The sequence below is a fragment of the Equus przewalskii genome, chromosome 1 (assembly GCF_037783145.1).
Source record: "Equus przewalskii isolate Varuska chromosome 1, EquPr2, whole genome shotgun sequence".
NCBI lineage: Eukaryota > Metazoa > Chordata > Mammalia > Perissodactyla > Equidae > Equus > Equus przewalskii.
In genome coordinates, this window is record NC_091831.1 from 158,062,755 (window position 1) to 158,090,051 (window position 27,297).

The 27,297-nt window shown below is 38.6% G+C and overlaps 1 protein-coding gene across 1 annotated transcript in view; it reads left to right on the forward strand.

Moving 5' to 3' along the window:
* LOC139084567 (X-linked retinitis pigmentosa GTPase regulator-interacting protein 1-like) overlaps window positions 1-27,297 on the forward strand; it is a 40,540-nt gene that overhangs the window by 12,940 nt on the left and 303 nt on the right. Inside the window, exons 2-9 of the mRNA XM_070627665.1 lie at window positions 5,629-5,728; window positions 15,823-15,955; window positions 19,084-19,358; window positions 20,549-20,648; window positions 21,149-21,280; window positions 22,841-22,946; window positions 25,747-25,770; window positions 26,897-27,043. Coding sequence (XP_070483766.1) covers window positions 5,710-5,728; window positions 15,823-15,955; window positions 19,084-19,358; window positions 20,549-20,648; window positions 21,149-21,280; window positions 22,841-22,946; window positions 25,747-25,770; window positions 26,897-27,043 — 936 coding nt within the window. The 5' untranslated portion in view covers window positions 5,629-5,709. The remainder of the gene's footprint in view (window positions 1-5,628; window positions 5,729-15,822; window positions 15,956-19,083; window positions 19,359-20,548; window positions 20,649-21,148; window positions 21,281-22,840; window positions 22,947-25,746; window positions 25,771-26,896; window positions 27,044-27,297) is intronic.

Here is a 27,297-nt window from a genome sequence, read left to right on the forward strand (position 1 = left end):
GATTGAGTTGCGAGAGTTCTTTATATATTAAGGATATTAAGCCTTTGTCAGATATATGACTTGCAAATATTTTTTCCCAGTTAGTGGGGTTGTTTTTTTGTTTCAATCCTGTTTTCATTTGCCTTGAAAAAGCTCTTTAATCTGATGAAGTCCCATTTGTTTATTCTTTCTATTGTTTCCCTTCTCTGAGAAGGCATGGTGTCTGAAAAGATCCTTTTAATACTGATGTCAAAGTGTGTACTGCCTACGTTTTCTTTCAGAAGCCTTATGGTTTCAGGTCTCACCTTTAGGTCTTTAATCCATTTTGAGTTTATTTTGGTGAATGGTGAAAAAGAATGGTCAATTTTCATTCTTTTACATGTGGCTTTCCAGTTTTCCCAGCACCATTTGTTGAAAAGACTTTCTTTTCTCCATTGTATGCCCTCAGCTCCTTTGTCAAAGATAAGCTGTCCATAGATGTGTGGTTTTATTTCTGGGCTTTCAATTTTGTTCCATTGATCTGTGTGCACCTGTTTTTGTACCAGTACCATGCTGTTTTGATTACTGTAGCTTTGTAGTATGTTTTGAAGTCAGGGATTGTGATGCCTCCCGTTTTGTTCTTTTTTCTCAGGATTGCTTTAGCAATTCGGGGTCTTTTGTTGCCCCATATGAATTTTAGGATTCTTCAGCCATGCAGAATTTTTAAGAATATCTAATTTTCAAATGTCAAGTTCTGTTGTTGCGTAATTACATCCCAGTGTTTCATTGGAAACTGTGGTCACACTGAAATGGGAGATATACATTCTTTTACTTGAGAGGGTTCTGGCACATGTGGATTGAGCAGGCACGTTGATCCTCCCGATGGAGCAGAGTTTGTTCTCTTCAGAGAGATCTCAGGGATCCAGAGAATCTACCACTGTTGTTGCCCTTCAGTAAGAGATTTAAAGATCATTCTCCCAATACCAACAAGTTTCTATTAATCTCAAATCAAATAAATATGTTTTCAGCTTTAGTTTTAGTTGAGAAATTGCTATGTTAAGGAATCTTTTAGCTGCTCTTTCTTCAACTAAAACATGCATAGAGAAAAAGCACAGCCTTCCAGCTCTGATCCACAAAGAGTTAATATCTTAAGAGCTAAACAGAGCTGTATTAACTCCTCTCTTAACAAACCAAGAGGACAAGAGGATTCTAGAGGACTAGAGGACATCAGAACAGTCAGAGAAAAGAATTAGAGCAATTTGGAGGAAGCAAGAACTGTAAGTTTATATCTAATACATATTTATAGTCTCTCATTTCTTTCCCTGGGGTGTTTTTGAGAAGAGTGAAGTCATTTTATTTATTTTATATTATACTACCAGTCTCCCAGGCATCCAGGCACAATATCACTAGGTCATCTTTAATCCTGTCTCCCTCTTAACTGCATCCCACATCCAACTACTTGGCAAGTCTTTCGATTCTTCTTCTTCAGTGTCTTCATGATCAATCCCACTCTTCCATTCCCTTGCCACTATCCTTCCTAGTTCAAGGCCAATTGCCTGAACCTTACAATATCCTAACACTCCTTCTCTCTGCCAGGATCTCTAACCCACTAATCCCAAATGAATCTTCCTAAAGGTCTTTCACAGCTCTAACTCTATTGCTCTTGTGCTCAAAATGTGTAATTGTTGCCCATTGTCTGCAGAATGAATAAAACTCTCCTAACCTATATGGAAGATCTTCCAAAATATCCTTCCTTTCACTTAAATTCCCACAACTCTCTTTCTCAAACTCATCATCCCTACCTGCTACTGTCCAAGACCACTCTGCTCTTTGCTCATCTCTGACTCTATTCAAACTGTCCTCTCTGTTCAGAACACGCTGTATCTCCACCTGCTAAATCCCTCCCAGACTCCAGCAACCCTCCCTTCATAAGGCTTTATCTGATTCGTCAAGTAGATGTGAATTTCAGTCTTCCTTTACACTCTCAATTTGCTTCATTCTTTTGTGATTGACTTTTTATATTTTACAGTTAAGAGTGTGCTTTTCTCATTTCTCCTCTTAATTATTCACTTCCTAAGAGCAAGGGCTCTATTTTTCTTCTCCTTGTAGGGAGAAGAAAACGGACACGCAGTAATATTTGTCCAGTTAAGTTCACTCTGAATTCCAGGAGTTCCTATCATCTTTTCTGAGCATTCATGCAACCGATGCTACAATTACAGAGCCTACACTTTCTCCACGGCTTCTGTTTATCTCTGATCTGAGTTTCTTTCTCAATGCTTACATCTCATTTGCTTCTATTTTCTTACATATGATCAGCTCCTCCTGAGTTCTCTCACTCACTGTAAAACTGTTTTCTCCAAGACTCCATTTACAATGTCCCTTCCATCCCCCAGACCTTCAACTCAAAGGAGCCCAACTGCAGCCCCCCTTTTAGGGATTTGGCTATTTATTGGGTCTGTTAAAGTTGGTTCCTTATATAGTGGGAAGACTTGAAATCCCAATCCATATTAAATTCGAAGTAGTTAAAACCACACTTCTTTATTTTGTCACACGGGCCCACTTAATCTGTGAATTTTTAGAAGATGGAAATATTTTTGCAGCATCATCTCCAATGCTCTACTGGAATGCTACTGACATTCCTTTGAGCAGATTTTTCACCTGATTTTCGAAATTTTCTGCTTCCTGCTGTCTCCTATTCAAATCAGTGACAGCGTTATGGCTCTCACTTCATTGTATTCTTGGGGGTTGGGAGAGAATTAATGCAAAACTTTACAAAAATCATTAAAAGCAATTCTAAGAAGGAAAACAATTTCTGCCACAATCCAGTGTGGTAATAATACATCTTCAGAAAAATTATTATACATTTGCAGATACCAGACACTGTGTTAAGCACTATATATACAAAGAAATCCTTAAAGGAGCTTCTCTATGATGTATAAACACTGTAGAGAACTGACTCATGTTAGCCAACACATAAGAAAATTAAATATATCATAATATAAATCATTAACTTATACTGATAAATACAATTTAGAATTATCAATTGGCTAAAGTCTAGTTCAGTGGAAAGAACAAAAACAGCTAGCTTTTAGCTAATATAGAGCCTGTACCAGGTGCCAAGCATTATGCTAAGCTTTTTATAGGCATTATCTCAATTGATTCTCATCATAACCATATGAGGTGATTATCTCATCCCTATTTTATAGATAAGGAAACTAAGCAGAGTGGTTAAGTAACTTGTGCATGGGCACATAGCAAAGGAAGGATGTGAATCCATGTCCTTCTTATTCCCAGGCTCTTGACCATGGTCACTATTTACAGTTCATCCTCTCCAAATTTAATCAGAGGTGAGTATAAAATCAGAGTTAGGGGAGCTGGCTGTATGATTTTAATTGCTGGTGTCATCAAGCTGGATTTGTGCATCTATCACTACTAAACGGTTATTTTTCACCCTCATTCACCTACCCTTGCCCCAGAGCACTGCAATTCTTAATATCACTGCAATGGAATTCTTTCAGTCTTTCATTCCATTGAGTTCAAAACAACTGATAAATTCTTCTTACTTATATCTGCTCTCCACTCCTTTTGTCCTGAGAGATTAAGTCTGGCCACTACATTGGATTTTGGATGTTCCTTCGTCACACCTTGACTGACAGTTTCTCCTGGGTTTTCTTTTCTGGCATTCTGATAACGGCCATTTCATTCTCAGAGCTTCTTTGACTTCGGTTTTAGTAGTACTTTTCAGTTGCTCCACAGTGCTGTACAGCTTTGGTGGTGTGTTTTGGAATGGTCATCAACCAGAACAATCTTCTCTTGGCTAAGATATTAAAGACCCACAGCATTTCTTCTTCCACTACAGCTCCACTGTTACAAATGCCTTCAGGTCCAGAGAATGAGGCCTGTGATGCAGTCACCTCTCCTTTCCCTTCACGTTACTTCTCTACAGTAGGAGGCTGGAAAGACAGGGTAACTTAGCAAACCTGCAAAAGCCACCTTAAATGTGAGATTTACTTTAAAACAGAATGGTTTGCTTGGTTGCTTCCATTCTGTTCTAATCCTAGGACTATTGTCTAACATGTGAAAGCACATCAATTTTTGGGTGATTGTTCAGCTTCCTTAAAATAAGCATGCTATGAATTCTGTACAGATCTGTTTAAAATAATGTCATTGGAAAGATGTTCTCCACTTATTGTAGTTAAAAAAAAATGAAACATTACAGAACAGAATATGAATGACCCAATTCATGTTAAATTGTCTGCAAAGTAGATCGACAAAATGTTAATATTCTCTCCCAGTGATAGAATTTCTCTATCATGCTTTTTATTTGCTTCTTTTTATTTTTCTGTTTGTTCAGAATAAGCTTGTGAACAAGCTTCTTCAGTTAACAAGTCAAGCTAGCTTCGGCGAAAAAGGGGAGTTTGTTGTACTGGACACAGGACTCTTAGAAAACCTAAGGGCAGGAACAGAGATAGGCCTTGGAAACGACTCAAATCAAGAGCAGAAAGCATTCAGGACTTTTTGAATCATTTCAGCTGCTCAGTGTCATTCTCTCTCTTGATTTGTTTATTTACTCATCTATTCATTTATTTAATATATTTTTATTAGGTGCCTACTATATTCTAGGAGCTGTCTGGGTGCTAGGAAATAGAGGTAAACAAGATAAACCGATTTTCTGCCTTCAAAATCCCTGTATTTTAGTAAGAGAAGACAGACAATAAGCAAGTGTAAATAAAGGAAGGCAGTTTCTGAGCGTGGTAAATGTGACAAAGGAAATAAACAGGGCAACATGACAGGGTATAACTGAGGAAGTGCTCGCCTTAGTTATGAAGATCAGAGAAAGTGCTCTTGGCAGATGAAAAGATGGTGAGAGACTGAAAGATGAGAAGGAACCAGCCTTGTAAAGAGCAAAGGAAAGAGCATTGCAACAAGTAGAGGAAGATGTACAAATCTGAAGGTCAGGGCCAAAGAAAAAATTTTTAGAAGCAACAGTATATATGGACATAATGAGGCAGGATATTGGGTACTATAATCCAAGAAGAGTGCTGACCAAGGGTGAGGTGACTCTACAGATAGGATTTCCCCAGTTATTTAGGATACAGAGCAGAATATGGCCATCCCAGGATTCGCAAGTTTATATAATATTTATAGCCATCCGCCGAGGCTGATTGAGCGCTCTCAGTCCCATTTCCAACTGCCTGGGAAAGAAAATCTGTTTGGCCCAGCTTGAGTCTGTTGTCTACCCCTGGTCCAATGAACAATAACTGTGGGGGCTGGATCATAGGGTATAAACTGGTTCCTGAGGGGCAGTCCCTGTAAATGGAGTGGAAATGGGGGTCAGAGGGTCATTTCCTAGAGAAAGGGGGGAGTCATCGGCTTCCAGGCTGAGCAGATACTTTAAAAATGATCCACAATGATATGCACCAATTCTATAGGCAGAAAAATTGCTTTTGTTTTGAATAAATAATGTCATTAGTACTGAATGCTTGGTCTTACTCTTTAGTGTAAGGTGGTCCACACCACCACAAAAAAGACTATGATGTGTCTTATACCATCACGAAATGTTTAGAAATTCCTGCTACAACTTAAGTACAGCCTGCAGAATGCATCCTAAAGTTGCAAGTAATTGGCTGGACTTCCCTTCATTTCACTGTCTTCTGGGATCTCTTACAGCTTGGGAACTGATACGACATCACATCTTCCAGCGGACAATACATCAAAGGACCTGTTAGCTACACAGACTTGATACCTCTGATGGTACCAGCGTGGAAAGGTAAATATTTGTGCATGAGGAGGGATGCCTTGTGGAATTGAAACAACTCTCAGTCTGTCACTGTGGGGCATCTTACTAGCCTTCACAGTGGCTACTTTGCTCTCAGCTCTTTTCTTCAATCTTCTCAACATTTTATTCTTAAATGCCTATAAAATTTTTACTGTGCAGGTTTAGGAGGTAAAGCTAAATGCCAACACCACAAATACCACAGCAAAAGCCAGGAAAAAATAGCCCTGCACTCTCACCAGGCAGAGGTAGGCAATTTAAGATGAAAGGACACCTCCTGCTGGAGCTGCTTCCACGCTCACCTTGAGATGTTTTTGTAACCTTGTTGCTACTCTCCTACCCCTCAGTCCTAATTATAGCTACTACTGATTCTATTTTCATTTGATTTCACTTCCATACTTTTTTTTCTCCCAAAGACAGGGCAATTTATGCACTGCCCGTGGGTGTATAAATGGTGCAATCACTTTGGAAAAAAGTTTGACAATATCTAGTAAAGTTGAACATTGCAACTTTGCTTCTGGGTATAAAATTTGAAGAATTTTTTACATGTGTGTCCTGGGAGTCATATATCAAAATGTTCATAGGAGCATTATTCATAAGAGTAAAAAATGGCAACAGCATAAATGTCCATTGATCAGAAAATGAATATACATTGTTATATATTCGTACAATGAAATAATAAATTTATCTTTTATAGTAAATTTAATAAATACATTTAATTTCCTCCATAAAATTGGAAAGAAATACGAGGCAGTTATGAATACAGCATTCAAGATAATGGTCATCTCTGGGGGAAGATGGAAATAGTATGAATGGGAAACTTACAGAGAGTTCTTAGTGTACAGGTAATGTTCTGTTTCTTAAGCTGGTATGTATGTTTGTGTATGCCTTATTATTGTTCTTTGAAGTGTCCATATATTCTTTATTTCCTCATTTATATGTGTGAGATATATGTAACATATAAAATAACATTTATATAATAATACATATAATATGTTACATAGAACATATTATACATAATAGTTTTATTGAGATATAATTTAATACTTAAAATTCACTCTTTTAAAGTGTGCAATTCAGTTACTTTTACTATACTCACAGAGTTGTGCTTTTGTCCCCACTATCTCATTTTAGAACATTTAATTACCCCAAAAAGAAGCTCTGTAGCAGACGTTCCCAATGTCCCCATGCCCTGCCCCTGGTAACCACTAATCTGCTTTCAGTCTCTGTGGATTTACCTATTCTGGATATTTTATATAAATGGAATCATAAAGACATAAAATGGTTTTTGTGTCTGCTTCTTTCACTTAGCATAATGTTTTCAAAGGTCATCATGTTGTAGCATTTATCCATACTTCATTCCTTTTTATTGCTGAATAATATTTCATTGTATAGATATACCACATTTTGTTTATACATTCATCAGTTGATGAACATTTGGGTTGTTTCCACCTTTTGGCTACTATGAATAATACTACTATGAGCATTTGTATACAAGTTTTTGTATGCACATATGTTTTCATTTCTCTTGGGTATATACCTGGAAGTGGAATTGCTGGGTCATATGGTCACTCTATGTTTAACATTTTGAGGAACTGCCGGGCTATTTTCTAGAGCAATTGCATTCTTTTACATTCCTACCAGCAATGTATGAGAGTTCCAATTTCTTCATATCCTTGCCAATACTTGTTACTGTTATCAAAGTGGTATTTCGTAGATTTCTTTTTTAATTTATTCTTTCTCTTTGTGTTTTTTTTCCCTGAGATTTTCCCTGAGCTAACATCCATTGCCAATCTTTTTTTTTCCCTTTCTTCTCTCCAAAGCTCCCCAGTACATAGTTGTGTATTCTAGTTGTAGGTCCTTCTATTTCTGCTATCTGGGACACCACCTCAGCATGGCTTGATGAGTGGTGTTAGGTCTCTGCCCAGGATCCCATTGGGCAAAACCCTGGGCTGCTGAAGTGGAGTGCACCAACTTAACCACCCAGCCATGGGGCCGGCCCCTTCCTGGTGGTTTTGATTTGCACTTCCGTAATGAATAATCATGTTGAACATCTTTCATGTATTTATTGGTTATTTGTATATCAGATCCTTTGCCCAACTTTTATTTGGATTACTTGCCTTTATATTGTTGATTGTAAGAGTTCTTTGTGTATTTTGGATACAAATCTCTTTTTGTATATATGATTTGCGAGTATTTTTCCCATTCTGTGGGTTTTCTTTCCATTTTCTTAATAGTGTCCTTTGAAGCATCAAAGTTTTAGATTTGATGAAGTCCAATTTATCTACTTCTTCCTTTGTCATTTGTGCTTTTGTTTTCATGTCTAACATGTCTAACTTCATAGCGTCATATCTAACATTGCCTAATTCAAAGTCACAAATGTTTGCTTTTATGTTTCCTTCTAAGAACTTTATAGTTTTAGCTCTTACATTTAGGTGTATGATCTATTTTGAGTTAATTTTTCATATGGCATGAGATAAGGATCCAACTTCATTCTTTTGCATGTGTCTATGCAGTTGTCCCAGCACCATTCATTAAAAAAAAAAACATTTTTTTCCTCATTGAATTTTCTTGGCATACTTGTTGAAAATCAATTAACCCTAAATGTAATAGTATATTTCTGGACTCTCAATTCTATACTATTGATCTATATGCCTATCCTATGCCAATACAATACTGTCTTCATTATTATAGCTTTGTAGTAAGTTTTGAAATCAGGCTGTGTGCGTATTCCAACTTTGTTCCTTTTCAAGCTTATTTTAGCTATTCTGAGTTCCTTGTATTCCCGTGTGAACCTTAGGATCAGCTTATCAATGTCTGCAGAAAAAAAACTCACCGGAAACTTTGTTAGGGATTGCATTGAATCTGTACATGAATTTTGGAAGTATTGCCATCTTATCAACATTAAGTCTTCAAATCCATGAACATGGGATGTCTATTTATTTAAATATTCCTTAACTCCTTTCAGTGATGTTTTATAGTTTTCAGTGTACAAGTTTTGTACTTTTTACTAAATTTGTTCCTATGTATTTTATTCTTTTTGAAGCTATTGTAAACGGAATTATTTTCTTAATTTTATTATCAGATTCTTCATTGCGAGTGTATAGGAATACGATTGATTCTTGTATATTGATGTTGTACCCTGAAACCTTACTGAACTCATTTATTCGTTCTAATGGGGTTTTTTTTTAGTGGGTTCCTTAGGATTTTCTATATACAAAATCATGTCACCTGTGAATAGAGATAGTTTTACTTCTTCCTTTCTAATTTTGATGCCTTTTATTTCTTTTTTCATGCCAAATTTCCATGGATGTAATCTCCAGTAAAATGTTGAATCGAAGTGGCAAAGTAGATATACTTGTCTTTTTCCTCATCTTAGGGGGAAAGCTTTCAGTCTTTTACTATTAAGCATGATTTTGGCTAGGAGTTTTTTGTTAATGACCATTATCAGGTTGAGGAAGTTTCCTTCTATTAATAGTTCGTTGAGTGTTTTCATTATGAAAAGATGTTGGATTTGTCAAATGTTTTTCTGTATTTGTTGGTATGATCATATGACTTTTGTCCTTTATTCTACTAATATGGTATATTACATTGATTTATGTTCATATGTTAAACCAAGCTTGCATTCCTAGAATAAGTTCCATTTGGTTATAATCCTTTTTATATGTTGCTGGATTCAGTTTGCTATAATCTTGTTGAGAATTTTGTGTCTATAGTAATAAGGGATTTTTATTTTTCTTTTCTTGTGATTTCTTGGGTTTTGGCCTCATGTAATAAGTTGAGAAGTGTTCCCTCTTCTATTTTTTTGGAAGAGTTTGTGAAGGATTAATGTTAATTCTCCTTTAAATATTTGTAGAATTCATCAGTGAAGTCGTCTGGGCTTGGAATTTTCTTTGTGAGAAGTTTTTTATTATGAATTTAATCTCTTTTTATGAGTCTATTCAGATTTTCTATTTCCTCTTGAGTCAGTTTTAGTAGTTTGTATCTTTCTAGGAATTTATCCACTTCACTTAGGTTATCTAATTTGTTGACATACAATTGTTTGTAGTATTCCCTTATAATTCTTCTTATTTCTTTATGATTGGGAGTGATACCCCCTTATTCAGCCCTGATTTTAGTCATTTTAGTCTTCTCTCTTTTTTCTTGTTTGATCTAGCTAAACTTTTGTCAATTTTGTTGATCTTTCAAATAACTTACTTTGGTTTTGTTGATTTTCTCTATTGTTTTTCTATTTTCTATTTCATTTATTTGTGCTCTAGTCTTTATTATTTCCTTCCTCTGCTTGCTTTGGATTTAGTTTCCTCTTCTTTTCTTAATTCCTTAAGGCAAAAGTTAGGTAATTGAGTTGAGATCTTTCTTCTTTTAATGTAGGCATTTACAGATATAAATTTCCCTGTTATTCCTGCTTTACCTGCATCCTATAAGTTTTGGTTTGTTGTGTTTTCATTTGTATAAAATATTTAACAATAGAACATGTTTAGTTAGGAAAAAAAAAAAAGGAGGACCTATGGTGGGACCTAGTTGAGCTGGAATGTAAACAAAGCCACATAATGTCTAGAGTTTGTTGAATTACTGATGCTAAATATATCATAATATTTTAAGAAGTGAAAAATGTAGTATGTTCATGATGTTCTTCAGCAGTGCACCACTGGAGGTTTTGCGGTTCTCAAAGCTTTAAGTGTTCTATGAGCAAAGCACATGAAACATGAACTGGCTGAGATAATTTTCAAAGTTGGAAAAGTCATAGAACTAGTGACAGGATAACCCTGTGCAAGAACTAATCATCTAGAGAGTCTAGTTAGTTTGAAGGCCATCCACACAGCCAAAAATCCAAAAGAACTCAATATCTCCTCAGCAGAGTAAAGGAGGTATGGAAGAAGGTGCCAAAGGGAAGGATTTACACATTTACTTTGTGGGAAAACAAACTTTTCTAGGTTTCACTGCAAACTTTATTTTCCCTTTGGTTATTTATGAAATAGCTAAAAGTAAACCAAGTAAAGTAGTTGCTGTAAGTGAAGATTTTCATAAAGGTTTATGGTGTGTTACAAATTTGCTTCCTAGTGACCATACTTTCCTGTTAAGCTAAGTGTACCTAGAAGTCAACTGCATCATTTTGTAAGTTCATTGGTTTGGAAATTGTATGTTTTTTTTCATTCTAAGCAATCTCAAATTTATCTTAGAAACTTTGCTTTGCGACAAGAAAAACTTTTGATGTCATGAACAAATAAAACTACATTAAGGGAATATTTTTATAGCATATATTCAAAAATTAATTTCAATATTTTTCTTTATTTTATTTTATTTTTTAAAGATTGGCATCTGAGCTAACAACTGTTGCCAATCTTCCTTTTTCTTCTTTTTTTTTCTTTCTGCTTTTTCTCCCCAAGTCCCCCCAGTACATAGTTGTATATTTTAGTTATGGGTCCTTCTAGCTGTGGCACATGGGACGCCACCTCAACATGGCTTGATGAGTGGTGCCATGTCCACGCCCAGGATCCGAACCAGCGAAACCCTGGGCCGCCATAGAGGAGCAGGTGAACTTAACCACTTGGCTGTGGGCCAGCCCCCAATATTTTTTCTTATTTTACCAATTCCAAAGGGAAATAATCAACATGTATGTGGTACAGTTTTATCAGATAAAGCTGTGTTACTAAAAATGTTGGCATTATAAAATTAAAAAAAGAACGAAAGTAAAAAACAGAGCACAATGTAATAATGTAAAAAAACTCTTGGCAAGTATACTACCAGGACTGATGGTAGCATACCATTGCAGGTAGACATGAATCAGTTGGGGGATAACTCAGCTGGCACAGGCCAGTGTGATTCAACAGTACCATGGATAAGGAGATAGCCCACATAGTTGAGAGACTAGTTTCGTTCAAAGGGATGCAGCATATAAGTAGACACATTATGAGGATAGTGGGAGCTAGTTTCTCACTGAAAGGAGAGATGCAAATATGGAAAGGGAGAAGGTTAGAACAAACCATATGGATCTGGATTTTAAATGGAGGTATCAAAATTAACTCATGGTTTCTAGCATATAAATATAGATATAGGGGTGTGTGTGTCCTCACGTGCACCTGCATATACATACATACACTTCCTGACTCTGTCAACTGAGAGGACATAGAAGGAATGACATCCCAGTACCTAGTACCCAGATCTTGGTTTTTAAATACCATTGTCCACTAAAAGGAACCAGAGGCTCAAGCAGGCAAAGTACAAGGTGAGCCTAGAACATCATATTGTGCCAGAAAACATAGAATTTCTCAAAAAATCATGGAGATATTTTAAAAGGACACCAGAACCAGCTAGAAGGGCTGACACTGGCCAAATCTGGGACAATTTGAGCACTAAAAAGAATAATGATATTGATGGATTATAACCCATTAATAAAAATAGGAATCTATGAGATCATACAGATATAAATAAACAGATGAATTAATAAATGGAGTGAACGGAAATCTGTACCTTATAGTAGAATGTAGTATTAGTATTAGTAGAATTAGTATTCTAATAAATATAGAAGGAAAAATTGAATTAGAAATCACCATTTGGTGATTTTTCACTTTTTTTTTACTTTTAAATGGCACCAAGAGGTAATATAGAGAGAATATATGTAATATTATATATTATGTAACATATATAGAAAGAGAGAGAATAGGATAAAACAAATGAAGTAAAAGTTAACAGTTGTGAAATCTGAGTGAAGGAGGTAGGGGAGTTCTTTATATTATTCTCACAATCTTTCTGTAATTTTGAAATTGTTTCAAAATAAAACCTTATTAAAAGAATCATAAGAAAATAAATGAAGAAAGGAAAGAGACATTACTTATTGTTTTCCCTTTGGGGACAAAATAATTAGAAGATGTTATATTATAACACATGAGGATAAATAAACCCTAGCAGCAATTACAGCTAACCGGCCTAGCTGGGCCAAAGCTCGTTGATTCCTGTGAGATAGGTGGGGAAAAATAGGTCTCTAGAAGGGAAGCCAAGCACCTGGCCCAAGGCTTGGGAGTTTTACTTGGTTTTGAAAGATGAAATCATTTTTATGCAGGGACTGTGTTGGGGGAGGGGAGAGGGTGGTGACTAGAAGAAAGGAGGAGGAGGATGACTTGCCTGAATCAGGAATTTCTGGAGTCAGGCTGTTCTTCTTGAGACCAAGTTGATCAAGCATAGATAGGGATCCAAACACCTTTAGATAATATAGAACTTTCTCTTTGGGAAAACTATCATTAACTGAAGAAAAAGCCTTTCAGTATCATTTAATCAAATAAGACTATTCATAGAAAATCATTGTGTGGAAAGTCTTAGCCCCATAGGAAGACATCCAAGACATGGCTGACTTGAGGGTTAATGATTCCCTGGAGGAAGGAATAGAATCAGACTGGCCAAATCCCTGAGTTCCATGGACTTGCCTCACCTCGAGATTTCTCCTTCATATGCATGATTTTAAGCTGCAATGATTATATGTGATGTTACCTGCTCTATTTTCATCTTGTCTCATTCCTAATCCTGACACAAAAAGGTCCTTCAAAATTAGAGAGTAGGGAATCTTCTTGCCTAGAGGGACCAAGGCAAGACACAAACTGGGAGAAAAACATATGCAAAACATATGTCCATCAAAAGACTTATATTTAGAATATATAAAGAACTCATAATTTAATAATGAAAAGATTTTTAAAATCTAACAATAAAAAAATGAGCAAAAGATTTGAACACATACTTTATTTAAGAAGATATATGGATAGTAAATAAGCACATAAAAGGTATTCAACATCATTAGTCATTAGAGAAATTGCAGATCAATACAATTAAAGCCACTACATACCCTCTAGTGTTACTGAACCAGGTTCATTTTGCCCACTCTACGAAATGCCAATCACTGAGACAATGAGTTCGCAGAAAAGAAATGGTTTATTCACAAGGCAGCCAAGTGAGGAGACAGGAGAATAAATCTCAAACCCGCCTCTCCAAAAATGGGGATTAGAGATGTTTGTGGGATAGAGAGGCAGGATGTTCTGAACTATGGGAATAGGTGATGGGGGTAAGGAGAAGTGAAGTAATTGATGGTCTGTGCAAATGTAGTCAAGCTTCATGGCTCTTGGTAGGACACATGTTCACAAACTGGAAGTGTCAGCAAGATCCAAGGGTGGAGTTTTTGGTCCCCTGACGTCAAAGGGTCACCTATCAGGCATCTGCACAGACCCAGTTGATGAGTCGGTGGTCTTAACTGGCCTAAACTGGACAAGGAGTCAACTCAGTTCCTGAAAAACTTAAGCACCTGTTACCATGATGACCCCAGCATCAGAGATCAATAGAGTGGGCTTCAGTAATGCATCATGCAACTACTTTTGCAAACAGACAGCTAACTGAATATAGTTAAAGCAAGTTGGCCCCGGTTTCACTAGGATGGCTAAAATTAAAAAGACTAAGTGTTGGTGAGGCTGTAGAGAAACTAGAACACTCATACACTGACGTTGGGTATAAAATGGTATAATCACTTTGGAAAACAGTTTAGCAATTTTTTAAAAAAGTTAAACATACACCTATCTTATGACCCAGCTATTTTACTCCTATGTATTTACCCAGAGAAATGAAAACGTGTCCACACAAAGACTTAGACACAGATATTCATAGCAGCTCTATTTGTAATAGCCAAAAACTGGAAACAGTCCAAATGCCCATCAACAGTATATGGATAAATAAATTATGGTATATCCATACAACAGAATATTACCAGCAATCAAAAGGAACTGTTGATGTACAAAACACTATGGATGAATCTCAAAATAATTATTCTGAGTGAAAGAAGTCAGGTCAAAAAACCCAGGTATACCATGTATGATTCAATCTATGTAAAATTCTAGAAAATGGAAACTAATCTATAGTGACATAAAGCATATCGGTGGTTGTCTAGGACAGAGGTGGGAGTTGGAGCTAGAATGAGGTGGGGAGGAATGGATTACAAAGAGGTACAAGGAAACAGTGGTGATGGATATGCTTATTATCTTAGTTGTGATGGTTTCACAGGTATACACATATGTCAAAATTAATCAAATTTTACACTTTAAATATGGTCAGTGTATTACATGTCGATTATACTTCAATAAAGCTGTTTCTTAAAAAACTTACTTGTTGGGGCTGGCCTGGTGGCGCAGCGGTTAAGTGCGCATGTTCCGCTTCGGCGGCCTGGGGTTGGCAGGTTCAGATCCTGGGTGCGGACATGGCACCGCTTGGTATGCCATGCTGTGTCAGGCATCCCACATATACAACAGAGGAAGATGGGCATAGATGTTAGCTCAGGGCCAGTCTTCCTCAGCAAAATGAGGAGGATTGGCAGCAGTTAGCTCAGGGCTAATCTTCCTCAAAAAAAAAAAAACTTACTTATCATTTCCAAAGGATAGATTAGAGAGGTAGTAGTGGTGGCTGAGGTGGTTCTGAGACTAAGGTTCTGAGCTCTCTTTCTTCCAGGGAAGGAGCTGTATTTTGAGCTCTGGGTTTTAGGATGGTTCCCATGAGATCAGAGCTGGCCCGGGGCTGGTGAACACCAAGACACTCAAAAGTGTGCTATAGTTTCCTCTTCTCAGATCAAGCAGAGGCTCTGTTCCAAGGATGCAGCTTTGGGAACAATTTCTTCAGACCGCAAAAACAAATGAGATAACTCTTCGTGATCCAGAAATGTTTCTATCCTTTTCCTTTCTGGGGATTTGAAGACAGATGTGGGCACAATCCTTGTCCAAGTCCAAAATTATCTAATAGGGGAAAAAATAGAAGACTGGATTGAAAATAAAAATCAAGACGACTAAAAGCCCTATTTGATATTTTTATAAAGAGAATGTACTTTCTAGACAGGAGATTGAGTCATATGCTGGAATGATATGGAATGATATTCCATGTCCAGGAGACAAATGGAATGATAAAGAGGTCCATAAGTACACATTTCGTACACTTCCTGAATTTCCTCTTAAACACTTGACTCAAGATAGATTCATTTCCTCTGGACAAGACGTGATGAGAGACCTGATGGGTTAAAAAAATTGCATGTAAAAATAATCCCCATTTCCCCTCCCCCGGGACTTTAGGTAAGAATATGAAAACTCAACCACCCTTGAGCAGGATGAGCCGGGAAGAACTGGAGGACAGTTTGTTTCGTCTTCGTGAAGAGCACTTGTTGGTGAAGGAGCTTTCTTGGAAGCAACAGGATGAGATCAAAAGGTACCTAGAGTGCTTAAGTCTTTAAAAGTTGTATCTAGGGGCTGGCCCAGTGGCGGAGCGGTTAAGTTCCCGGGCTCCGCTTCCGTGGCCTGGGGTTCGCCGCCAGGATCCGGGACGTGGACCTACACACCACTTATCAAGTCATGCTGTGGCAGACATCCCCAGGCATCTCACATATAAAGTAGAGGAAGATGGGCACTGATGTTAGCTCAGGGCCAATCTTCCTAAAGCAGAAAGAGGAGGATTGGTGGCAGATGTTAGCTCATGGCTAATCTTCCTCAAAAAAAAAATTGTATCTACACCAAGCCTATACTACACTAAACCAAAAAGAATACGTTTTCCTGAGAAGTCTGCGTGAAAAAACAATTCAAATGTCAAGGATGGTTAAATCCAAAAATAATTTTTGAAGAAATATTGCTTTATTCTGTTTTCTTGCCAAACACATAATAGACTGTGACCATAGGCCACAAAGCACCATCAGAGCTGTTTCAGTCCACAGAGCAAGAGATTGGGCAGGCGTCTGCCTTGGTCACAAAGAGAGAATGGGGACAGGGAGAATGGCCAAAATCTCAGAGGAACAAAGGCTGCAGGGGCAAGTAAGAGAAAGGTTTTTATTTACAAAACAAAACCAAAAATCGTATTGATCATTTACTATGTGTGGGCATGTTATAAGTGCCTTGTATGTATTAACTAACTTAATATAAATACCATTAACTCACTTAATACTATGAAAAAAGTATTATTAAGAGGAAAATGATGGGGCCAGCCCCGTGGCCGAGTGGTTAAGTTCGCGTGCTCTGCTTCGGCGGCCCAGGGTTTCGCCGGTTTGGATCCTGGGTGCAGAGATGGCACTGCTCATCATGCTGAGGGGTCATCCCACATGCCACAACTAGAAGGACCCACAACTAAAAGTACACAACTATGTACTGGGGGGCTTTGGGGAGAAAAAGGAAAAATAAAGTCTTTTTAAAAAAAGGAAAAGCAAGGGGCTGGCCCTGTGGCCGAGTGGTTAAGTTTGCGCGCTCCGCTGCAGGCGGCCCAGTGTTTCGTCAGTTCGAATCCTGGGCGTGGACATGGCACTGCTCATCAAACCATGCTGAGGCAGCGTCCCACATGCCACAACTAGAAGGACCCACAACTAAGAATATGCAACTATGTACCTGGGGGCTTTGGGGAGAAAAAGGAAAAAAAATAAAATCTTTAAAAAAAAAAAAAAAAAAAAGGAAAAGCAAGCACAAAGAGGTTAAGTAACTTGCCCAAGGTAGCAGCTAGTGAGTGAGTGGCAGAGCTGAAAGCTCATAACTCCAAAATTTACTATATACAGCGACCTTAGGGATTGGCTTTCAAAAGTGTTATCTTTTGCATGTAGACCTGGAGAGGAATCTGAGATGGGGTAGATAAACAGATGGGGAGAATGGGAAAGTCCAGGGTTTATCTCTAGGACACATTTTGAAGATATTGCTGCCAGTGCCTTCCAGTCAAAGACCATGAGGAACACACCTGTAGCTGAGCAAGTTGGGTTTGTTACTGTTGCACCTTGAGAAAATGCACACCGTGGTAAACTAAAGGCATGGCGGTAAGAATGTGTTAGAAAGAAAGTGTTAGAGGATTTGGGCTTCCTTTGTGTGATTTAAGGGAAGGTCCAAGGTACCGGAAGTTTGCCCAGATTTGGTACTGTCCGAAAGCAGAGGCGACTCTGTGTCTGCATGTCTCAATGAATCTTGCTTCCTGGGAGGGTAGACTAGAGTGAGACTAAAGTCGTAACTGATAAAGAAGTAGCAATCAGTCGTATTAACTAGGAAAGGAGGGTGTTTGGTATTTTGTGGGTGGCACGATCACCTTGTTTTTGTCTGTGCTTAGACAAAATTGTGCAGTGGCTTTGTTTTGTATCATTCTATCGTGGTCTCGGAGTGGCCTTGTGTGATGTTGGTATTCCATGACATTATGTCCAACAGGACAATATGAGCTCCAGGCCATCTTCAAACAGCACGAGGACTAGCTGTGTCAGACCAATTCCCCAATATCAAGAGCAGCTTTTTGCTATCTCATTGGTAATCCCCGGGAGGGTCCAGAGCTTCATTTAGAATCTAAAGGATTGCAGGCTGCCGTTGTATGCCAGCACTCTTCAGAGCTGGGGACTCTTTTATATCGTGAGAACTGCAGAATCTGGTGAAAGTCAGAAGGTTGCATGGGGCAAAAATTCTTGCTTCTTTGTGGATAACCAAAAAGTACCTAAGATTATAGATATGAAGTGGCTAAATTGGATTCCACCCCTCTGACTTTGGGCAAGTTACCTAGCTATTTTATGTCTTGATTTCTTTATCTGGATATAGTAATATATACTAACAATGGCTAACTCCTCCAGTGCTTACAATGCACCATCACTGTTCAAAGTACTTTACATATATTAACTTATTGAATCCTCTTAACAGTCTAATGACGCAGGGACTATTTTTATCTTTATTCGTAGAAGAGGAAACTGAGTACAAAGGTTAATGGCATGCCCAAGGCTACATAGTCAGTAAATGTCAGAACCAGCAGGCAGTGGGACCACAGAATCTGATGGTAATGGTAAAAAGCATGAGTTTAGGTCAAGATAACACATAGTAGTTGACTATCCGCTATAGGTAAGGGTCGGTGTATATGAGGGACCGTAGAGGAGTAATCCTTAAAGTCGGGCACATATACAGGGGTGTGCAGACTATTGGGGTGGGAGAAGTACGTATTAACATTTCTACTTATATTTCATTATCTTCTCTTTAAAAAAATAGTATTTTTATTTATGTTTTATAATGACTATAATTTATTAGTACAGAAGTAAATGTATATGATTTGGAAATAAATATACACACAATATGTATTGAGAGTGCTCCAACATTTTTTATTAAGATGAGTGTGATCACTGCAACAGATTGGACAAGGACAGACACCACGATGTCCCTGTCCTGAAAGAGTTTACAGTGTATTGGGGACAAAAAATAAATTTTTTTAAAAGTGTAAATAATGGACCACAGTAGATAAATTTTTATCAGAGATCAATTCAGATTATTTTCCACCAAATGAACTGTAGACATAATAACTGTCATAGAAGGAGAAACACGTGCCACCAGCTCTGTTTTCGCCCATAGGATGAGGACAGCCTTGCTCCGGTTGACCGCTGCGGGCCGGTACCCCAGGGCAGAGGTGGCGGCGGTGGAGCAGCTCTCGGAGCCCGCAAGGCAGAGTTGGAGCGCAGGGTGGCGGCAGCGACCCCACAAGCACCAGCGTCCCCTAACGCACGGGCTGCAGCTGCAGTTCCAGCGCGTCGGTCCCCCTGTCCCCCGCCGCCCCCAGCCTCGTGTCCCTGTGGGACACAGACAGCTTCACACTGCCGGTGCGCAGGTGCCGGAGAAACCCAAGACGGGTGAGGTTCAGGGCAAAGTCCCCACAGAGCTAAAATACTGGGAAGGAGAGATTGGCCAGCCGCATTTTTCTGCTCACTGCTTTATTCTGCTCACCACCCCATTGTGTCCTTTTGTTCTCTTGTCCTCATTCCTTTCTACCTCCTTAAAATATTTTTCTCCTGAGTGGAATGGCAGGTCCAATTCTTAGTTTACCTCGAAGTATTGTTGAGGGAGAATCAGACAATTGAAACCGGAACTTTGCTGGTTAAGTTCTGCCCCGAGTCTGGAAAACAGATACAAGATAACATTGATGTCTCCCTCAGGTGTGAGAGGTAGTGATCTTAAGACAGGTCCCTCTACTGGGACTCTGGGACTCTGGGACTTTGGACTAAGTGGTCATGCCTCTAAAACTGGGATTCTTAGCCTTTTAGGGGAAATGGACTACATTGAAACCATGATCAAAGCTAGATCCCCTCCCAAGAAAAATTCACGTACACATAGACAAAACTTTGCATGCAGTTCTGTGTTTCCAGAGATTCCAAAAGCCCATTCCTGAAGGCCAGGCCTAGAGGTCAGGCTGTAAGTGAGGAGTTGCAGTTTCTTCTCTTCCTGTATTCCAAGTGGCTAAGAGTCTCTGGCTGCTATGAAATCCAACATTGAATTAAATAAAATACTGTGTGTAAATTTCCTTCACTTTGCCTACTTATCCCTGATTTAGGTCCATGGGAATGGAGTGTCTTCACCCTGTGGTTTCAGTGTTAGGTTTTGTTTAGCACAGTCCTATATTTTCAAGCTCCCTATCTGAGCCAACCAAATCTTTGCAAAAATAGCTGAGTACAAAAATTAAATGTCTAAATTTCAATTTGGTTTAACTTCAGCATTATTGAGTACCAATTATAGAAAAGATATATACAGAGATAAAGATGCATTAGAGTTAGACACAGTCCCTGCCCTGGCCAAGCTTGCACCTTTCTTCTTCGCATTTATACTCACACTTGAGAGTCTGTAGTCCCGCTGACTTATTAAATCTGTAGTTGCATATCTATGCAAGAGTAAAGACTAAGACCTCTCCTCTGGGATCAGTGGTCATAAAGGGATTCCCCCCAGGTCTCAAGGCTCCCTACTTCCAGCACTTGGTGTTCCAGTTCTAGCACTTGGCGTTCTGGAGAAATCTGTTGCCAGAGTCTGCATCTTCTGTCTAAACTTTCAGAGCCAAGGGGCAGACTGAGCTACACAGCCCCTCCCACTTTCAAGGAACATGAGACACATGAGAAAAACAGAGGTGAAATATCCAGAGAACCCTGTGAACTGTGAGTTCTTTTCATTTATCCTGTGCTCTTACTCTTTCAGATTTAATTAGAAATACATCATTTAGGGAACAAGTGAATGTTGGCATTTTGAGTCTTTCTTGCATAATCAGAGAAGATGAAAGTCAACTCTAGGTCAAATTCCAACTTGATTGCTTAAAAATGGAAAATAAACATCTCTGTGTCTTCCAAAGAAAGGAAAATAAAGGCCCTTTCCTTAATTGAAGGTATTCCCTCTCTTTCCCTTTATATTTTCATCCCTTAGGTCATAATTCATTTGTATTTCTGACACTTGAAAGCCATATTTTGTAAGATTATCCTCCACACACACCAAGATTACTGACTCCTTCAATTTCTTTTTATGTGAGAGCCCAATTCTAGACCCCTATAACAGCAGTTTCTATTTCTTCTTTTGTGTTTAATGTTTCTAATTCTAACAGTATAATTTTTTTCAGAAAAGTCATAATTATAACTAAACTCATTGGTCTATGCATGCCTAACAGTGCCCACATTATGACCAGCAATACTATGCAAGTGGAGGAACCACCTAAGTCTCCTGAGAAAATGTGGTCCAAAGATGAAAATTTTGAACACAGAAGCTCTTTTGAGTGTGCTCAGAAGGCCACAGAGCTTCGGTAAGAGTGTGGCATTCCATGCCTCAAGCCATAATGAACTGAAAAAGAGATTCTTATTTGCACCTTTCCACCATCTCAGAGGAAAAGAGAATGCTTGGGATTAAATTCAATCTGAGAAGTAGACCTGGAGTCCCACATAGGTTAAGAAATGGGTATACCTCAAGAGGATGCTTATGTACCATAAAAGATTTGTTCCTTCACTTCAGGGAAGGAAAACTATGTCATCCTCATCACTAGATAGGGATTTTTAGCCCTCACTGTACATCAGTCCTGGAGAACTTTTTAAAAAATAGACTTTATTTTTTAGAGCAGTTTTAGGTTCATAGCAAAATTGAACAGAAAATACAGAGATTTCCCATATACTCCCCTTTCCCCCCCTACACAGCGTTCTCCACTATCAACATCCCACACCACAGTGGTACATTTGTTTCAGTGGATGAACCTACACTGACACATCATTATCATCCAAAGATCATAGTTTACCTTAGGGTTCACTGTTTGTGTTGTACATTCTATGGGTTTAGACAATACATAATGATGTGTATCCATCATTTTAGTATCACACACAATAGTTTCACTGCCCTGAAAATCCTCTGTTCTCTGCCTATTCATCCCTCCCTTACCCTCTTACCCCTGACACCACTGATCTTTTTACTGTCTCCATGACTTTGCCTTTTTCCAGAATGTTATATAGTTGGAATCATACAGTCTGTACCCTTTTTAGATTGGATCCTTTCACTTAGCAATATGCATTTAAGTTTCCTCCATGTCTTTTCATGGCTTGATAGCTCATCTCTTTTTAGCACTGAATAATGTTCCATTATCTGGATGTACCAGAGTTTATTTGTCCATTCACCTACTGAAGGACATCTTGGTAGCTTTCAAGTTTTGGCAATTATGAACGAAACTGATGTAAACATACATGTGCAGGTTTTTGTGTGGACATAAGTTTTCAACCTGGAGGCACTTAAAACCACAGATGCCTGCGGCCCACCCCAGATAGTCTCTTTCAATTATTTGGGCATGGAGTTCAGGTAGTGTAACTTTAGAGATCTCTCCAGATGCTTCTAATAAGCAGCTAAGACTGGTAATCACCGAGATTGAGTCTAGTGAGCCTAAATCCTCCCCAATACTTTTCAAATGATAAGGAAAACATGATCTCCTGGGTGTAGAAATAATGATCTTCCTTTGTGTCCCCCGTCCATATCCACACCTCCCTGGTTCCTCTAAGGAAACCAGTCTCAGACCTAGCTGGACTTTGCTAGGTTTAAGGGAAACTGTGAGCACCATAATTTTAAAAATAGCGATCATGTTTTCTCAGAACACAGAGTTTAAATTTGGTGGTCTCTCTATCAAATCTCAGCTGATGTGAAGGGAAATGAGAGAAAGGAGATTACTTACTGGAGGTTACATACATGTCCTTCTTCTGGTGTTGTGGGGGAGATCGGAAAGGAAGAGGCAAGAGGAAGATGTTCTTAATTGGTGCAGAGTCAGGAGGAAAAGTTGCTTAACTCTGTCCTTTTGAAGACAGAATATTTCCTCACTGTCTTCTTTCTCCAGAGCTTCCATTAAGGAAAATATAGAGCTGATTCGACTTAAGAAGCTCTTACATGAAAGGAATACCTTATTGGTAGTGACAAAAACACAATTAACAGAAGTTCAAGAGGTGAGTTGCCATCATCAGCTGTGCTTTTTTGGGGGAAAAAAACCCAACTAATTAAGAGATTAGTATTATTTTCTCCATTTCACACTTGGGAGACCACAACTGAGAGAAACTGAGGTACTTGTCTCAGGTCACACAATTTATAGGTGCTATTCAAATCCAAGCCTTGCAACTCAGAGTTCATTCTTTTCCCAGTACTTCCCATTATCTCTCTTTTAGGAAGAAGGCTCAATCTCTGCCTGCTACAGTGGAATTAAGTGGGGTTGATTGTGTCAGGGTTACGGGCCCAGCCAAGGGCCACAGCCAGAATGTAATTAAGTTGGGAAGCCAAGAGCAGTCACAGGGAAAGGAAAGGAAACCAGCCTTTACTGAGCACTCTCTATGTGCTAGGCTCTGTCTTAGGGACTTACAGTCAAAACCTTGTTTAAGCCTGAGAACAACCCTCAAAGTAAGTACATTTAACGAATGAAGGCACCGAGCCTCAAAGAAGCTAAGTAACTTGCTCAAGTCGTAAAAATAGTAAGAGGCAGAGCAGGCTTTGAGTCCAGGTTTCTCTGGCACCGAGGCTCACACTCTTTTCTCGTTACCACACAATAGAAACTCATACCTGAATGGTGAGAATAGAAAATCGATAAGTGATAGATGGGCACCATTCTTTTATTGAATAATTATTTACTAAGTACCAGGAGTCATGCAAAGCACTGGGATACAAGGATCAGAAAGATGAGTAAGACAGCTCCTGCCTTCAAGGATCTTACGGGAGTGAGAGAACAAGAGGTAAACAAGTATCCACATACAGGGTGTGGGGGACACAAAAGAGAGCAGTCAGCTCCACTAGAGGGTGGATGCAGGATCCAAAAAGGAATCACAAAGAAGTATAATACTGGGATACTGCAAGATCAGCAGGTGCTAATGATATGCAAGAGACGGGAGGGCTTTCCAGGAGAGGAGAGCTACGGGCCAAGGAACAGAGGTGAGAAACCTCAGGGAGCAAGTCATGGAGCCTTGTCAGGAATTTAGACTTTATCCTATAGAGAATGGAGAGCTGCAGGAAGGTTTTAAGCAAGTTGATAACACAATCTTTTTCCCTAAAGAGATCACTTTGCCTTTTTCCATGTCTGAAATATTTTTGAGATAAATTTTAATAGAGAAATAATACTTTTGAAAAACTACTATAAAGCACTAATGATTATTAATTCTGGGTAGTCAGATTATACATAACTGTTATTATAGTCTTTATACTTTTCTGAAACTTTCAACTTCTCAAAATTTACAAAACTACAAGGAAAGATCATCTGGCAGCAGAGTGAATGGTAGGTTGGCTGGTACAAGACTGGAGACAAAGAAATCAGGTAAAAGACTAGTGCAGGGGTCCAAGGGAGACACGAGAGGGTCCCACTGAGGCAGGGAAAGAGGCCACAGAAGGACTGCACTGGAGAGGCCCAGGAAGCAGAAGAATGGACTTCATCACCAAAGGGGAGTGAGTGAGGGAAAAGGAGCAATGAAAGAGAACTCCTGGGTCTCTAGCTGGATGATTAAAAAGAGGGTGGTGCCATTCATTGAGATTGGCCACAGGAGAAGAATGGACTTCATCACCAAAGGGGAGTGAGTGAGGGAAAAGGAGCAATGAAAGAGAACTCCTGGGTCTCTAGCTGGATGATTAAAAAGAGGGTGGTGCCATTCATTGAGATTGGCCACAGTTAGCGCTGCCCGTGGCACTTCTGTTCTGATAGGGACTACATGCATCTTTACAAGGCCAACCTTCAAACCTCTGTTGTGTAGAGAACTATGCATATGCCTGCATTCTTTTGATTTAGTTAATTTGGTAGCACTTAAAACATGTGGAAATATGGGAAGGAAGATAATTTAAAATTGTATGGGTAAATTACTGTGTTTGTGGGATTAGATTTTTTTTTAATTCATCTATTCCTCCATTACGTTAAAGGAAAAAAGGAAGAAAGCCATTCTAAATTAAATGTTCTTACCTAAGTTAGTGGTTGTGGTAGAGATGACCTAAAATGGAGGATAATCACCCACAATTTTTTTACAATTTGCTTTTCTTTAGTAATTTAGCTTTCTAGTCATGCTTTCTTCACATATACTAAAATAAATCTGCATTCTCTTAGTCCCTTAGCAGTACAATATGGTGGTGAATAGCACAGACTCTGGAGTCAGACAGGCTGAAGTAAAGTTCTGCCCCTACCTCTTGTTAGCTATGTGATTCTGAGCAAGTGACTTAGCTCTTTGAGCTTTGGGTTTCTCATTTTAAAGTTTAGGTAATAATACATACCCCTCAGATTTTCTGTGGATTAAATGAGATAATATATATGAAGTAAATATAATGATCGCAATGTAACAGATAATGAAACACATAGTAACATATAACACATAGTAACTGCTCAACCAATAGTAGCTGTCCTTAGTTTGGTTATTGCTTTTTCTATTTCTATTTAGAAAGGAAAGAGACCTTTCTGAGGCAGCTGAGTAAGAGATAGCACCTAATCTGAAAATAAGTATATTTTTTGCATAAAATTTTGCATCGAGTGCAATGCAAATTTGAATAAATGGCTTTTTATCCTTTTTAAAGAAATGTGTGATCTATTATGTTCACAGACTACCTGGCAAGCTAGGGCAGGGGAAAAGTAGCAGCAATTAGTAAACAGGTACACAAATTGACTTGATTCATGGGAATTTTTTATAACGTCTTTTAAAATAAATATTTAAACATTTGTATTACAGAGATAAAAATTTAAAAAAATCAAGTTGATCTATCAGTAGAATAATATTTCTTTCTTTCTTTCAGGCATATGAAACTCTGCTCCAGAAGGTACTTGATAAAGATTCCTTGAATCTTTGTTTCTAAGTAATCAAACCCAAAGAAATCTATGTTCATTTTCCAGTAACATAACATCAGAATTTAGCCAACTAAATCAAAGTTAATAGGTCATATAATTTCTATTAAGACAAATGATACTATTAATATTATCAGAAGATACTTATTTCACTGTTTTCATAAAAATTGAAATATGAGATCCTAGTTGAGAATATTTGGAATAGTATTTTTCAGCCTATTGCTAGAGAGAATTATAGCATTTCCTCAAAAACACTTAAGACTATTCCTCTAACGTGTGTGAGGTGGCGAGATAAAAAAGTATTGCAGGGGCTGGCCCCATGGCCCAGTGGTTAAGTTCGCGCGCTCCGCTGCAGGTGGCCCAGTGTTTCGTCGGTTCGAATCCTGGGCGCGGACATGGCACTGCTCGTCAGACCACGCTGAGGCAGCGTCCCACATGCCACAACTAGTGGAACCCACAACGAAGAATACACAACTATGTACCGGGGGGCTTTGGGGAGAAAAAGGAAAAAATAAAATCTTTAAAAAAAAAAAAAAAAGTATTGCAAATCTTCTCTGGTGTTGTTAAATATTTGGCCCTATTCACCCCTGTGAGTGGGGTGCAAGTGAAGCTGGGTGAATGTCTGTGATTAACAGTCACTAAGGGAGAGTTCCCAGCATGACGAGCCACAGCTGTTCCTCACCAGAGGCATACACCAGAAGAGCGCACACTTAACTTCTAGAATTAACATGTCATTTTGCTAGGTGCAGAGGGAGGAGCACATCAACATAAAAAGCATTCAAATAGCTTAGAAAATAAAATCAGCTGTGAAAGGTGACACTTCATTTAGAGTTAGGGTTTAATTTGAATCTTGGGAAAGTTAAACCTCCAATTATGAATTACAGTTTCCCAGAGTGGAAAATCCACACCAAAAGGGAAATGATACTTCCTGAGAAATGCTGGGGTGAAAAACAAGGTCAGTTTACAGTGCAAAGGCAACGTGCTATTAATCAAAGCTATTCTTTGTGATATCTACTTGGGAAGGCTAAGGTTGCTGATATCTTGAGACCACTCCTGCTGAGTGATATGGCCATCCCCAGAGCAACTTTCCTTTTGCCCCAGAATCAGGGAATTCTGGGTACAGCCCATGATGCCCTCCTTAGCCAAGTGAATGAGCTCAGGGCAGAGCTGAAGGAGGAGCGCAAGAAGGCTGTGAGCTTGAAGAGCCAACTGGAAGACGTGTCCATCCTGCAGACAACACTGAAGGAGGTAAATAACAACAATAATTGAAAGATACCAGCAATTGTAAGTTACATTCCATTTCAGAGATGTTAAAAAGTGTATCTTAGCAACAAAATGGGCATTTCATTTTTTGAAATGAGAAAAATGAGGCTCCAAGTGGTTAAATAATTTGCTCAAAATTACTCCATTAGGGGAAAAACTGGGCTTTAGACTTATGTCTGTTCTCCAAAGTCTTTGCCCAACTATAACGTTCTGCTACTTCCCTAACAGTAGAAACCCAG